The 15,472-nt window shown below is 48.5% G+C and overlaps 1 protein-coding gene across 5 annotated transcripts in view; it reads left to right on the forward strand.

Moving 5' to 3' along the window:
- RECK (reversion inducing cysteine rich protein with kazal motifs) overlaps nucleotides 1-15,472 on the forward strand; it is a 1,181,658-nt gene that overhangs the window by 215,891 nt on the left and 950,295 nt on the right. For all 5 annotated transcript variants that reach the window (XM_077269439.1, XM_077269433.1, XM_077269437.1 and 2 more), the window contains one exon: nucleotides 121-195. In XM_077269439.1, the coding sequence (XP_077125554.1) occupies nucleotides 121-195 (75 nt within the window). Of the gene's footprint in view, nucleotides 1-120; nucleotides 196-15,472 lie in introns of those variants that run through there.

The following is a 15,472-nucleotide window of genomic DNA, read 5'->3' on the forward strand; positions in this document are numbered from 1 at the left end:
GATAGAAAGCAGTGGGTTTTATATAATGAGTGTGTTTCTCATTTTTAAAAATAACACGTTGCTTGCTCTATGATCGATTTTCTCATTTACCTTTGTTTATTGTACTCTTTTTTTGTGCAGATTTTGTCATCAAAAAGTGAATCACATCAAAAACATTTATTGCAGAGGGCTCCGGAATTTTGTCCATCATCAATGGTAAACTATTAGCTTAGCAAAGTTTAAATAAATGTAAAATCTGTTAAACGCTTCAGTATGGTATTAAACCATATCTTATAACAAACCAAATGTTATCTGATCACATCTTTCATATGGGCATAAGTATCATGAATTGTTTGCAGCATGCTTTATTGCATTGTGTAAACATGGTCATGCTGCTGATTTGAATGTATACTAAATGATGATGAGCAATCATCAATCAACTTGCAAATTGTTTCACAATGACTACTGCATATAAAATGATCATCAGTCGACTTCTTATGATGTTGACTTATTTGAGACAGTTTGTCTGCTCATTTAAAAGGTCCTTGCTATTATAGAAGTTAGCTTTTAATGCTGACTTCTTGGTGAGCTTTAGATAGACTTCAGACAAAGTAGCTTAAATGGGTTGTCCACTATTAGGACAACCCCTTCTCGATATAAATTCCCCAGTGAAAATGAAAACATCTATACTCGTCTCCCGTGCCAACGCCTTTCCAGCAGTTATAGAAGTAAAGTTAGCATGCACTTGGTCAAAATTGCGAGGTGCCGGTGTAATGGACAGGTAGGTCCTAATAGCAGTATAATATAATTTCATCGCACACTCAGGGTAATGCTAATTAATTCAAAATATTTATTACATAGAACCAAATAGTTTGGGAGCAAAACAGGAATATAAAGTAGAAGCGATATATATAAAACGTTTCGGCTCTACCAGAGCCTTAATCGTTTTATCGCTAGTATTGCAACACTGTTCTTGTGTTGTTAGTGGGTAGTCACTGAGAGTCTGTTATGTTACAGATGTACAGCGGTGCTCCCGCGCCTAGCTGCAATGGCGGCCATTGTAATAAATATTTTGAATGAATTAGCCTTCACCAGCAGTGTCGTAACTCACATTACTGGAGCTCACATGCAGTTGTTGTGACTCGTGAGCCCTGCTCCCAATTAGCCCTGGTGTCATTGTCTCCTCCTTCGGACATATTTCTAATAAAGAGGAAGTGAGAGCTGCGGCTGTCCACTCACTTCCTCTTGATTACTACTACGTCCAAAGGCAGGGACAGTGATACAGGCACTGATTGGGTGCAGGGTTCATGTGTCATAACAACCGCACATGAACCCCAGTAAGTGCCGACACCACTGGAATGCCATCGGTATAGAGTATAGATGTTTTTATTTTCACGGGGGCAAACATTCAAATCTAGAAGGTTTTGTCCTAGTAGTGGACAATCACTTTTAAAGAGTTATTTCCAAAATCATAGTGTAACCTTATAATAATCTCCACATGTATTTATTCGTGCCAATGTAACTTATTTTTATATCTGCCCTGTTAAGTATAAATCACACATCAAAGGATGCCTTTCCAGGTTCTATTTACTCTCCTGTTTCCATTGTTTCCTGTTGTAGTTCTAGTGTTCCTGGCCAATCATGTGCAGTGCAACCTTTCAGCAGGCTTCCAGTTAGCATAGCTCTTCTCTGTATCAAGTACTGACATAGTTAAATAGTTAATTCCAAAGATAGAATACACTCTATTCACTTTTTGCTCCTGTACAGTACGTAGCATGGCCAATTTTATCTCCTGCCATCTACATCCGTATAGTTGAATGTTTTTAAATCATTGTTAGCTGACTTCTATCAGTGCCTGCTGTGTTCCTCCACAACATAATAACTATGCAGTGCAGAGCTGAGCTGTGTTTGTTGCCTGCTACTGACAGATCAGTGATGTGATAATGCAAATTCAGCTCTGTTGATGCATAGGGCAGAAGATAATCCTCTGACATATGCATAGTTACAGCGGCATTTGCATTTTCCCATCAGTAATGTTTCTGCAGTCACAAACAAATCCATCTCAGCTCTCCACTACATTATTTCAAGCACCTTTGTGGAGGAGTACTTGAGAGTTGAGCTCTGCTTTAACATACTTTTTTCTTTTTTTTAACATAGCTATGGCTTGTTTTTTTTGCGACATGAGTAGAGATGGGCGAACTCAAACAGTAAAGTTCGGGTCTGTAATCAACACCTACTGTACAGGCACAGACCCCGAACATGGACTTCTCCAGGAAGTCTGTGTTACTGTTTGTTTTGCACCCCGAACATCAGGTGTCTCCCACACTATCATCTGCATGACAGCGTGAGAAACACTGGTGGCTCTGATCGGCAGTAAGATCATTACCACCAGTCAAAGCGCTGCAGCTCCCACGCTGTCAAGTTTACCTCTGGACACAGGCGTCGGCTGATGGGAGTACTATTCCCATCAGCCTACGCCTACTGTTGCTGATAACAGCGACACCAGGCACCTGCTCACTCATCAGCCGGCGCATACGCTATAACAAAAAAAGTGTGGGTTCCCCTCTATTTTTGATAACCAGCATGGCAAAACTGGCAGCAGCATGCTGCAACCCTCAGCTGTCAGCTTTATCCTGGCTGGTTATCAAGAATAGACAGATATCCACAATTTTTTTTAACTTATTTAAATAAATGAAAAAAAAAAATGGTGTGGGGTCCCCCCCCCATTTTTTTACAACCAGCCAAGCTAAAGCAGACAGCTGGGGGCTGGTATTCTCAGGCTGTTAAGAGGCCATGGATATTGCCCTCCCAGCCTAAAAAAAGCAGCCTGCGGTCTCCCCCCAAAAGGCACATCTATGAGATGCGCCAATTCTGGCACCTTACCCGACTTTTCCCACTTGCCCTGGGTGGTGGCAAGTGAGGTTAATATTTGTGGGATTAATGTCAGCTGTTTTATGGCTGCTGACATCAAACCCAGAAGTTAGTAATGGAGAGGCATCGATAAAATGCCTATTCATTACTAACTCTATAGTCATATTGTAAATAAATGGTAAATACACATTTAGAATAACATGCTTTATTTTAAATTAAAAATACCCCCATTTTTACTTTTTTATTTAAAAATAAAAAAACTGTTATACTCACATTATAGTCCAAAAAGAGTAATTTATTTGTTTTCATATAAAAAGACTTGTACAGGCAAGTTCACATGACCAAATAGCAGTGTATAGCAGCTACGTGTTTCAAACACTCTGCATGTTCTTTGTCAAAGCTATGCTACAGATGAAATAACAAGTATTTAACTACACTGAGAATCAGTCAAAAAGTCATGTGACAAACACTAATTAAAATGACAGTCAACATATATGGCAACAACAACAATATAACAAAACATGATAATTCATACAAAATGTCAAAATATGTTAACAACAAATTACATTAGATTACATTAATGACACCATTAACCTAGGTTCTAATATGGTACATGATTTCAGGCCTGCATTCAAGCCAGCCAGATGACAGGTTCCAAGACGAAATATCGAGAAGGCTTCACATGTCATTAATCTTCTCTTTACATCTCCTCCTCCCAGAGACATAGTAAGGGTATGTGCACACGTCCGGATTTCTTGCAGAAATTTCCTGAAGAAAACCGGAAATTTTCTGCAAGAAATCCGCATTTTTTTTTTTCTGTTTTTTTCGCGTTTTTTTTAGCATTCTGCAAGCGTAATTACCTTGCAGAATGCTAACGTTTTCCAAGCGATCTGTAGCATCACTTGGAAAACTGACTGACAGGTTGGTCACACTTGTCAAACATACTGTTTGACAAGTGTGACCAACTTTTTACTATAGATGCAGCTTATGCAGCATCTATAGTAAAAGATAGAATGTTTAAAAATAATAAAAAAAATAAAAAAAATGGTTATACTCACCCAGACATCTCCTCAGCGGCGTCCGTTCCTCTTCCTATAGCTGGTGTGCGCGCGCAGGACCTTCCATGACGTCGCGGTCATGTGAGCGGTCACGACCAATCACAAGACAGTGACGTCATCGGCAGGTCCTTCACCGCACAGCAGCTATAGGAACCGAAGCGGCAGCATGCAGCGGTGAGGCGGGAAGACATCGAGGGTGAGTATAGGACTATTTTTTATTTTAATTCTTTTTTTTTTTACCAATTATATGGTGCCCAGTCCGTGGAGGAGAGTCTCCTCTCCTCCACCCTGGGTACCAACCGCATATAATCTGCTTACTTCCCGCATGGTGTGCACAGCCCCGTGCGGGAAGTAAGCAGATCAATGGACTCCTAGGTGTGCAGAATCCCCGCAATTCCGCATTTTTAATGAACATGTTGCTTTTTTTTCCGCGATGCGATTTTTTCGCGGAAAAAATCGCAACATTTGCACAAAAAATGCGGAATACATTGTAAATAATAGGAGGCATATGTTAGCGTTTTTTCGCGTTTTTATCACGTTTTTATAGCGAAAAAACACGAAAAAAACGCTAAAAATCCTGAATGTGTGCACATGGCCTAACCCTTTCTATGCCAGTAACTTTAAGTGCAGAGATGATTCTTTGATAGTGGGACACGAAGTGCCTAGACGCAGAATACATTGTTCATTTCAAACTATTAAGAGAAATAATATCAGTCATGTGTTCAGAAATTCTAGTTTTCAAATTGCAGGTAGTACACCCCACATAAAACAAATTACATTCTGAACATATAATCAAATAAACAGCATTTTTAGTATTGTAGTTGATGTACTGTTGTATTTTGTACTGTGATTTATTCTGACTATCAGAAAATACTGAAGTTGTAATAGAATGTGCACAATTTCTGCACCTGGATGCACCGCATTTATGAAATACAGGATGATACAACCCAGTAGATTGCTTCCTCTTGGGGTTGAGAAAACTAGGAGAAATTATATTGCCTAGTGTAGCAGCTTTCTTAGCTACTACATTGCACCCAGATGAAAGAATATCATCCTCATATAAAATGGTAAGATTTTTTAGAATCAATGATCATGTTGAACTGGGAACTATACTGAAGTGAACAAACTGGGTTGTTTTTATGAGAGGTATGTGTGTGGGTCTTAGAAGTAACTAGATGGGTATTTCCTGAAGGAACTACAGATAGTGCTTTGGAATGGTGCCCGGGCTGGCCCTGCAAGACTTTCACACTTGGGTGCCCCTCAGGCTCTGGTTTGGTAGTTGTAGCCCCTCAGGGTTGAGGCCACTCTGGGTCCGATTTGGTGGGCGGGGAAACTCTGGGTCCGATTTGGTGGGCGGTGTCACTCTGGGACCAATTTGGTGGGCGGAGCCACTCTGGGTCCGATTTGTTGGGCGGGGCACCTCAGGGACCGATTTGGTGGGCGGGGTCACTCAGGGTCCGATTTGGTGGGCGGGGTCACTCTGGGTTCGATTTGGTGGGCCAGGTCACTCTGGGTTCGATTTGGTGGGCCAGGTCACTCTGGGTCCGATTTGGTGGGCGGGGTCACTCTGGGTCCGATTTGGTGGGCGGGGTCACTCTGGGACCGATTTGGTGGGCGGGGTCACTCTGGGTCCGATTTGGTGGGCAGGGTCACTCTGGGTCCGATTTGGTGGGCGGGGCACCTCTGGGTCCGATTTGGTGGGCGGGGCACCTCAGGGTCCGATTTGGTGGGCGGGGCACCTCTGGGTCCGATTTGGTGGGTGGGGCACCTCGTGGTCCGATTTGGTGGGCGGGGTCACTCTGGGTCCGATTTGGTGGGCGGGGTTACTCTGGGTGCGATTTGGTGGGCGGGGTCACTCTGGGTCCGATTTGGTGGGCGGGGTCACTGGTTCCGATTTGGTGGGCGGGGTCACTCTGGGTCCGATTTGGTGGGCGGAGCCACTCTGGGTCCGATTTGGTGGACGGGGCACCTCAGGGACCGATTAGGTGGGCGGGGTCACTCTGGGTCCGATTTGGTGGGCGGAGCCACTCTGGGTCCGTTTTGGTGGGTGGGGTCACTCTGGGACCAATTTGGTGGGTGGAGCCACTCTGGGTCCGATTTGGTGGGCGGGGCACCTCAGGGACCGATTTGGTGGGAGGGGTCACTCAGGGTCTGATTTGGTGGACGGGGTCACTCAGGGTCCGATTTGGTGGGGGGGGTCACTCTGGGTTCGATTTGGTGGGCCGGGTCACTCTGGGTCCGATTTGGTGGGCGGGGTCACTCTGGGTCTGATTTGGTGGGCGGGGTCACTCTGGGACCGATTTGGTGGGTGGGGTCACTCTGGGACCGATTTGGTGGGCGGGGTCACTCTGGGTCTGATTTATTAGGCGGGGTCACTCTGGGTCCAATTTGGTGCGCGGGGCACCTCAGGGTCCGATTTGGTGGGCGGGGCACCTCTGGGTCCGATTTGGTGGGCGGGGTACCTCAGGGACTGATTTGGTGGGCGGGGTCACTCTGGGTCCGATTTGGTGGGCTGGGCACCTCAGGTGCCAATTTGGTGGGTGGGTCACTTTCAGAGCTGATATTATCTGCCAAAACCTGTGTCCTAGTGGGGTCATGAAGAGTTCGTAGGCGTTGGCATAGTAACTGGGTCTGACTGCACATATCAATGAGCTAATCAGCCAGGTGGCAGGTGGCAGTTATTTTGAAATTGCCTCAGAAATCAGGCTTTTTATAACCATATGGGAAAATTTCCCTATTGAAACACATTGAGACAATATTTTCAAACGCAAATTGCACCAAAACTACAAAACCGATCGGCACGAAAAATACTTAGCACACCTCTTGGGGACACTGGCTTCGAAATGACACATCACTGGAGTCTGTGAGTGCAGCGGTTCGGGCCGCATTAATTGCGGACTGAATAATAAGAAGAAGAAGAAGTTAACTACGATGGAATAACAATATAGTGCTTTGTGCCAAAGCACTATAATTAAATCCTTAAACTTTTTCTTGCAAACAATTCTTTGAGCTCCGGTTGATAACGAGCTTGAATAACCCCTCTTTTTGATTTTGTTTCTACAACTGTCAAATTCAAAATTAAGACTAGATGGGTATTTCCTGAAGGAACTACAGATAATGCTTTGGAATGGTGCCCGGGCTGCCCCTGCAAGACTTTCACACTTGGGTGCCCCTCAGGCGCTGGTTTGGTAGTTGTAGCCCCTCAGGGTTGAGGCCACTCTGGGTCCGATTTGGTGGGCGGGGCATGTCAGGGACCGATTTGGTGGGCGGGGTCACTCAGGGTCCGATTTGGTGGACGGTGTCACTCAGGGTCCGATTTGGTGGGTGGGGTCACTCAGGGTCCGATTTGGTGGGCAGGGTCACTGTTGTGAATTTGCTTTTTGCTCCCTCTGGTGGTTACTAGTTTTTTGACTCTGGTTTTTCTGTCATTCCTTTTATCCGCACCTGGGTCGTTAGTTAGGGGTGTTGCTATATAAGCTCCCTGGACCTTCAGTTCTATGCCTGGCAACGTAGTTATCAGAGCTAGTCTGCTGTGCTCTTGTCTACTGATCCTGGTTCCAGTTATATCAGCTAAGTCTGCCTTTTGCTTTTTGCTATTTGTTTTGGTTTTGTATTTTTGTCCAGCTTGTTCCAAATCTATATCCTGACCTTTGCTGGAAGCTCTAGGGGGGCTGGTGTTCTCCCCCCGGACCGTTAGACGGTTCGGGGGTTCTTGAATTTCCAGTGTGGATTTTGATAGGGTTTTTGTTGACCATATAAGTTACCTTTCTTTATTCTGCTATTAGTAAGCGGGCCTCTCTGTGCTAAACCTGGTTCATTTCTGTGTTTGTCATTTCCTCTTACCTCACCGTCATTATTTGTGGGGGGCTTCTATCCAGCTTTGGGGTCCCCTTCTCTGGAGGCAAGAAAGGTCTTTGTTTTCCTCTACTAGGGGTAGCTAGATTCTCCGGCTGGCGCGTGTCATCTAGAATCAACGTAGGAATGATCCCCGGCTACTTCTAGTGTTGGCGTTAGGAGTAGATATATGGTCAACCCAGTTACCACTGCCCTATGAGCTGGATTTTTGTATTCTGCAGACTTCCACGTTCCTCTGAGACCCTCGCCATTGGGGTCATAACAGTTTGCCAGGCCAGTATTAAATGTTTAATGCATTGCAGAAGAGGGATTATAAGAAAGAAGATTCTGAGTTTTTTTTTTTTTCTTTTTCCCCTTTACCTCAGAGTGGCTATGCTTGCTGCAGACATGAATGTCCAGACCTTGATTACAAGTGTGGACCAGCTGGCTACTCGTGTGCAGGGCATACAAGACTATGTTATCAGAAATCCTAGGTCAGAACCTAAAATACCGATTCCTGAACTGTTTTCCGGAGACAGGTTTAAGTTTAGGAATTTCGTGAATAATTGTAAATTGTTTTTGTCCCTGAGACCCTGTTCATCTGGAGATTCTGCTCAGCAAGTAAAAATTGTTATTTCGTTCTTACGGGGCGACCCTCAGGATTGGGCTTTTTCGCTGGCGCCAGGAGATCCGGCATTGGCTGATCTTGATGCGTTTTTTCTGGCGCTCGGTTTACTTTATGAGGAACCCAATCTTGAGATTCAGGCAGAAAAGGCCTTGCTGGCTATGTCTCAGGGGCAGGACGAGGCTGAAGTGTATTGCCAAAAATTTCGGAAATGGTCCGTGCTGACACATTGGAACGAGTGTGCACTGGCCGCTAATTTTAGAAATGGCCTTTCTGAAGCCATTAAGAATGTTATGGTGGGTTTTCCCATTCCCACAGGTCTGAATGATACTATGGCACTGGCTATTCAAATTGACCGGCGGTTGCGGGAGCGCAAAACCGCAAATTCCCTCATGGTGTTGTCTGAACAGACACCTAATTCGGTGCAATGTGATAGAAAAACCGCAAATTCCCTCATGGTGTTGTCTGAACAGACACCTGATTTAATGCAATGTGATAGAATCCTGACTAGAAATGAGCGGAAAATTCATAGACGCCGGAATGGCTTGTGCTACTACTGTGGTGATTCTACACGTTATCTCAGCATGCTCTAAACGTATAGCTAAGGTTGTTAGTCCTGTCACCGTTGGTAATTTGCAACCTAAATTTATTCTGTCTGTAACTTTGATTTGCTCACTGTCATCTTATCCTGTCATGGCGTTTGTAGATTCAGGTGCTGCCCTGAGTCTCATGGATCTCTCATTTGCTAAGCGCTGTGGTTTTACTCTTGAACCATTAGAAAATCCTATTCCTCTTAGGGGTATTGATGCTACACCATTGGCAGCAAATAAACCGCAGTATTGGACACAGGTTACCATGTGCATGACTCCTGAACACCGCGAGGTGATACGTTTCCTGGTTTTACATAAAATGCATGATTTGGTTGTTTTAGGGCTGCCATGGTTACAGACCCATAATCCAGTCCTGGACTGGAAGGCTATGTCAGTCTCAAGTTGGGGCTGTCGTGGTATTCATGGGGATTCCCTGCCTGTGTCTATTGCTTCCTCTACGCCTTCGGAAGTTCCGGAGTATTTGTCTGATTATCAGGATGTCTTCAGTGAGTCTGAGTCCAGTGCACTGCCTCCTCATAGGGACTGTGACTGTGCTATAGATTTGATCCCAGGCAGTAAATTTCCTAAGGGAAGACTGTTTAATCTGTCGGTACCTGAACATACCGCTATGCGTTCATATATCAAGGAGTCTCTGGAGAAAGGACATATTCGTCCGTCTTCTTCCCCTCTTGGTGCGGGATTCTTTTTTGTGGCAAAAAAGGACGGATCTTTGAGACCTTGTATTGATTATCGGCTTTTAAATAAGATCACTGTCAAGTTTCAGTATCCTTTACCGCTGTTGTCTGACTTGTTTGCCCGGATTAAGGGTGCCAAGTGGTTCACCAAGATAGACCTTCGTGGTGCGTACAACCTTGTGCGCATTAAGCAAGGTGATGAATGGAAAACCGCATTCAATACGCCCGAAGGTCATTTTGAGTACTTGGTGATGCCTTTTGGGCTCTCCAATGCGCCTTCAGTTTTTCAGTCCTTTATGCATGACATTTTCCGGAAGTATCTGGATAAATTTTTGATTGTTTATCTGGATGATATTTTGGTTTTTTCTGATAATTGGGATTCGCATGTGGAGCAGGTCAGGTTGGTCTTTAAAATTTTGCGTGAAAATTCTTTGTTTGTCAAGGGCTCAAAGTGTCTCTTTGGTGTACAGAAGGTTCCCTTTTTGGGGTTCATTTTTTCCCCTTCTGCTGTGGAGATGGACCCAGTCAAGGTCCGAGCTATTCTTGATTGGACTCAGCCCTCGTCAGTTAAGAGTCTTCAGAAGTTCTTGGGCTTCGCTAACTTCTACCGTCGTTTTATCGCTAATTTTTCTAGCATTGTGAAACCTTTGACGGATATGACCAAGAAGGGCTCCGATGTAGCTAACTGGGCTCCTGCTGCCGTGGAGGCTTTCCAGGAGTTGAAACGCCGGTTTACTTCGGCGCCTGTTTTGTGCCAGCCTGACGTCTCACTTCCCTTTCAGGTTGAGGTGGATGCTTCGGAGATTGGGGCAGGGGCCGTTTTGTCGCAGAGAGGCCCTGGTTGCTCTGTTATGAAACCTTGTGCCTTTTTCTCTAGGAAGTTTTCGCCTGCCGAGCGAAATTATGATGTGGGCAATCGGGAGTTGTTGGCCATGAAATGGGCATTTGAGGAGTGGCGTCATTGGCTCGAGGGTGCTAAGCATCGTGTGGTGGTCTTGACTGATCACAAAAATCTGATGTATCTCGAGTCTGCTAAACGCCTTAATCCGAGACAGGCCCGCTGGTCATTGTTTTTCTCCCGCTTTGATTTTGTTGTCTCGTATTTACCAGGTTCAAAGAATGTGAAGGCCGATGCTCTTTCTAGGAGCTTTGTGCCTGATGCTCCTGGAGTCGCTGATCCTGTTGGTATTCTTAAAGATGGAGTTATCTTGTCAGCTATTTCTCCGGATCTGCGACGTGTGTTGCAGAGATTTCAGGCTGATAGGCCTGAGTCTTGTCCACCTGACAGACTGTTTGTCCCGGATAAGTGGACCAGCAGAGTCATTTCCGAGGTTCATTCCTCGGTGTTGGCAGGTCACCCGGGAATTTTGGGCACTAGAGATCTGGTGGCCAGGTCCTTTTGGTGGCCTTCCTTGTCAAGGGATGTGCGGTCATTTGTGCAGTCCTGTGGGACTTGTGCTCGAGCTAAGCCTTGCTGTTCTCGTGCCAGCGGTTTGCTCTTGCCCTTGCCTGTCCCGAAGAGACCTTGGACACATATCTCCATGGATTTCATTTCTGATCTTCCGCTATCTCAGGGCATGTCCGTTATCTGGGTGATATGTGATCGCTTTTCCAAGATGGTCCATTTGGTTCCTTTGCCTAAGCTGCCTTCCTCTTCCGATCTGGTTCCTGTGTTTTTTCAGAACGTGGTTCGTTTGCACGGCATCCCTGAGAATATTGTGTCAGACAGAGGATCCCAGTTCGTTTCCAGGTTCTGGCGATCCTTTTGTAGTAGGATGGGCATTGATTTGTCGTTTTCGTCTGCTTTCCATCCTCAGACTAATGGACAGAGGGAGCGAACTAATCAGACTTTGGAGGCTTATTTGAGGTGTTTTGTCTCTGCTGATCAGGACGATTGGGTGACATTCTTGCCGTTGGCTGAGTTTGCCCTTAATAATCGGGCTAGTTCCGCCACCTTGGTTTCGCCTTTTTTCTGCAACTCTGGTTTCCATCCTCGCTTTTCTTCGGGTCATGTGGAGCCTTCTGACTGTCCTGGGGTGGATTCTGTGGTGGATAGGTTGCAGCAGATCTGGAATCATGTGGTGGACAACTTGAAGTTGTCACAGGAGAAGGCTCAGCGCTTTGCCAACCGCCGCCGCGGTGTGGGTCCCCGACTACGCGTTGGGGATTTGGTATGGCTTTCTTCCCGCTTTGTTCCTATGAAGGTCTCCTCTCCCAAATTTAAACCTCGTTTTATTGGGCCTTACAAGATATTGGAAATCCTTAATCCTGTATCTTTTCGTCTGGATCTTCCTGTGTCGTTTGCTATTCACAATGTATTTCATAGGTCCTTGTTGCGGCGGTACATTGTGCCTGTAGTTCCTTCTGCTGAGCCTCCTGCTCCGGTGTTGGTTGAGGGCGAGTTGGAGTACGTGGTGGAGAAGATCTTGGATTCTCGCCTCTCCAGGCGGAGGCTTCAGTACCTGGTCAAGTGGAAGGGCTATGGTCAGGAGGATAATTCCTGGGTGGTCGCCTCTGATGTTCATGCGGCCGATTTAGTTCGTGCCTTTCATGCCGCTCATCCTGATCGCCCTGGTGGTCGTGGTGAGGGTTCGGTGACCCCTCACTAAGGGGGGGGTACTGTTGTGAATTTGCTTTTTGCTCCCTCTGGTGGTTACTAGTTTTTTGACTCTGGTTTTTCTGTCATTCCTTTTATCCGCACCTGGGTCGTTAGTTAGGGGTGTTGCTATATAAGCTCCCTGGACCTTCAGTTCTATGCCTGGCAACGTAGTTATCAGAGCTAGTCTGCTGTGCTCTTGTCTACTGATCCTGGTTCCAGTTATATCAGCTAAGTCTGCCTTTTGCTTTTTGCTATTTGTTTTGGTTTTGTATTTTTGTCCAGCTTGTTCCAAATCTATATCCTGACCTTTGCTGGAAGCTCTAGGGGGCTGGTGTTCTCCCCCCGGACCGTTAGACGGTTCGGGGGTTCTTGAATTTCCAGTGTGGATTTTGATAGGGTTTTTGTTGACCATATAAGTTACCTTTCTTTATTCTGCTATTAGTAAGCGGGCCTCTCTGTGCTAAACCTGGTTCATTTCTGTGTTTGTCATTTCCTCTTACCTCACCGTCATTATTTGTGGGGGGCTTCTATCCAGCTTTGGGGTCCCCTTCTCTGGAGGCAAGAAAGGTCTTTGTTTTCCTCTACTAGGGGTAGCTAGATTCTCCGGCTGGCGCGTGTCATCTAGAATCAACGTAGGAATGATCCCCGGCTACTTCTAGTGTTGGCGTTAGGAGTAGATATATGGTCAACCCAGTTACCACTGCCCTATGAGCTGGATTTTTGTATTCTGCAGACTTCCACGTTCCTCTGAGACCCTCGCCATTGGGGTCATAACAGGTCACTCAGGGTCCCATTTGGTGGGCGGGGTCACTCAGGGTCCGATTTGGTGGGTGGGGTCACTCTGGGTCCGATTTGGTGGGCGGGGTCACTCTGGGTCCGATTTGGTGGGCGGGGTCACTATGGGTCCGATTTGGTGGGCGGGGCACCTCTGGGTCCGATTTGGTGGGCGGGGTCACTCTGGGTCCGATTTGGTTGGAGGGGTCACTCTGGGTTCAATTTGGTGGGCGGGGTCACTCTGGGTCCGATTTGGTGGGCGGGGTCACTCTGGGTCCGATTTGGTGGGCGGGGTCACTCTGGGTCCGATATGGTGGGCGGGACACCTCAGGGTCCGATTTGGTGGGCGGGGCACCTCAGGGTCCGATTTGGTGGGCGGGGCACCTCAGGGGCCGATTTGGTGGGCGAGGCCCCTCAGGGACCGATTTGGTGGGCGGGGCCCCTCGGGCCGATTTGGTGGGCGCGGCCCCTCGGGCCGATTTGGTGGGCAAGGCCCCTCAGGGGCCGATTTGGTGAGCGGAGTCCCTCAGGGGCCGATTTGGTGGGTGGGGCCCCTCAGGGGCCGATTTGGTGGGCGGAGCCCCTCAGGGGCCGATTTGGTGGGCGGGGCCCCTCAGGTGCCGATTTGGTGGGCGGGGCCACTCTGGGGCCGATTTGGTGGGCGGGGCACCTCAGGGGCCGATTTGGAGGGCGGGGCCACTCTGGGTACGATTTGGTGGGCGGGGCCCCTCAGTGGCCGATTTGGTGGGCTGGGCCACTCTGGGTCCGATTTGGTTGGCGCCCCGGGTCCGATTCGGTGGGCGGGGCCCCTCAGGGGCTGATTTGGTGGGCGGGGCACTTCAGGGGCTGGACCGATTTGGTGGGCGAGGCCCCTCAGGGGCCGATTTGGTGGGCGGAGTCCCTCAGGGGCCAATTTGGTGGGCGGGGCCCCTCAGGGGCCGATTTGGTGGGCGGAGCCCCTCAGGGGCCGATTTGGTGGGCGGGGCCCCTCAGGTGCTGATTTGGTGGGCGGGGCCACTCGGGTCGATTTGGTAGGCGGGGCACCTCAGGGGCCGATTTGGTGGGCGGGGCCACTCTGGGTCCGATTTGGTGGGCGGGGCCCCTCAGTGCGAACTCTGCTTCAGGAAAATGGCCGCCGCGATCTCCATCTGCGCACGCGCGGCATCCCGCTGCCATTTTCCTGAAGCCGCGGCCAGCAGAGCGCCGCTTCTGCGCACGCGCGGCCAAAGGAAGATGGCCGCCCCCACGAGCACCAATGAAATAGAGCACATCGCGCTCTTTTAACTCCCCTGTGCAGTGGATTTGGGACCTTGGACATGCGCAAGCCACAACGCCACCAACGGAAAACTAAGCAAGATCTGGGGGAAGACACCACGCCCTTTTGACCAGACCAGCCTGATTGACAGGCGAAAACGGCTACGTTGGTAACGTATTTTGGCAGCATAGGTGGGGAATCGGGGTCCACAAAATACACTGTTGTAATGCACAGCTCAGGCCCTATTTAACAGTATTTTTATCTCATACTGAAAAAACGAGGTGACAGGTGCCATTTAAAATGCATTGAGACAATGCTTTGCAATGAGGGGAAAACAATTTGCAAACTCAAATTGCGCCAAAACTACAAATCCAATCTACACGAAAAATACTTAGCACACCTCTCGTGGACGCTGGCTTCGAAATGACACCTCACTGGAGTCTGTGCGTGCCGCGGTTCGGGCCGCATTAATTGCGGAAAAAAGCCTAATAATAATAAGCACTAGATGGATATTTCCTGAAGGAACTACAGATAGTGCTTTGGAATGGTGCCCGGGCTGCCCCTGCAAGACTTTCACACTTGGGTGCCCCTCAGGTGCTGGTTTGGTAGTTGTAGCCCCTCAGGGTTGAGGATTTGGTGGGCGGGGCCACTCTGAGTCCGATTTCATGGGCGGGGCCCCTCAGGGGCCGATTTGGTGGGCGGGGCCCCTCAGGGGCCGATTTGGTGGGTGGGGCCCCTCAGGGGCCGATTTGGTGGGCGGGGCCCTTCAGGGGCCGATTTGGTGGGCGGGGCCACTCTGGGTCCGCTTTCGTGGGCGGGTCACCTCAGGTGCTGATTTGGTGGGCGGGGCCACTCTGGGTTCGATTTGGTGGGCGGAGCCACTCTGGGTCCGATTTGGTGGGTGGGGCCCCTCAGGGGCCGATTTGGTGGGCGGGGCCCCTCAGGGGCCAATTTGGTGGGTGGGGCCCCTCAGGTGCCGATTTGGTGGGCGGGACCACTCTGGGTCCGATTTGGTGGGCGGGGCCACTCTGGGTCCGATTTGGTGGGCGGGGCCCCTGGGGGTCCGATTTGGCGTGCGGGGCCCCTGGGGGTCCGATTTGGTGGGCGGGGCCCCTCTGGGTCCGATTTGGCAGGCGGGGCCCCTGGGGGTCCGATTTGGTGGGCGGGGCCCCTGGGGGTCCGATTTGGCGGG

The sequence above is a fragment of the Ranitomeya variabilis genome, chromosome 6 (genome assembly GCF_051348905.1).
Source record: "Ranitomeya variabilis isolate aRanVar5 chromosome 6, aRanVar5.hap1, whole genome shotgun sequence".
Taxonomy (NCBI): Eukaryota; Metazoa; Chordata; class Amphibia; order Anura; family Dendrobatidae; genus Ranitomeya; species Ranitomeya variabilis.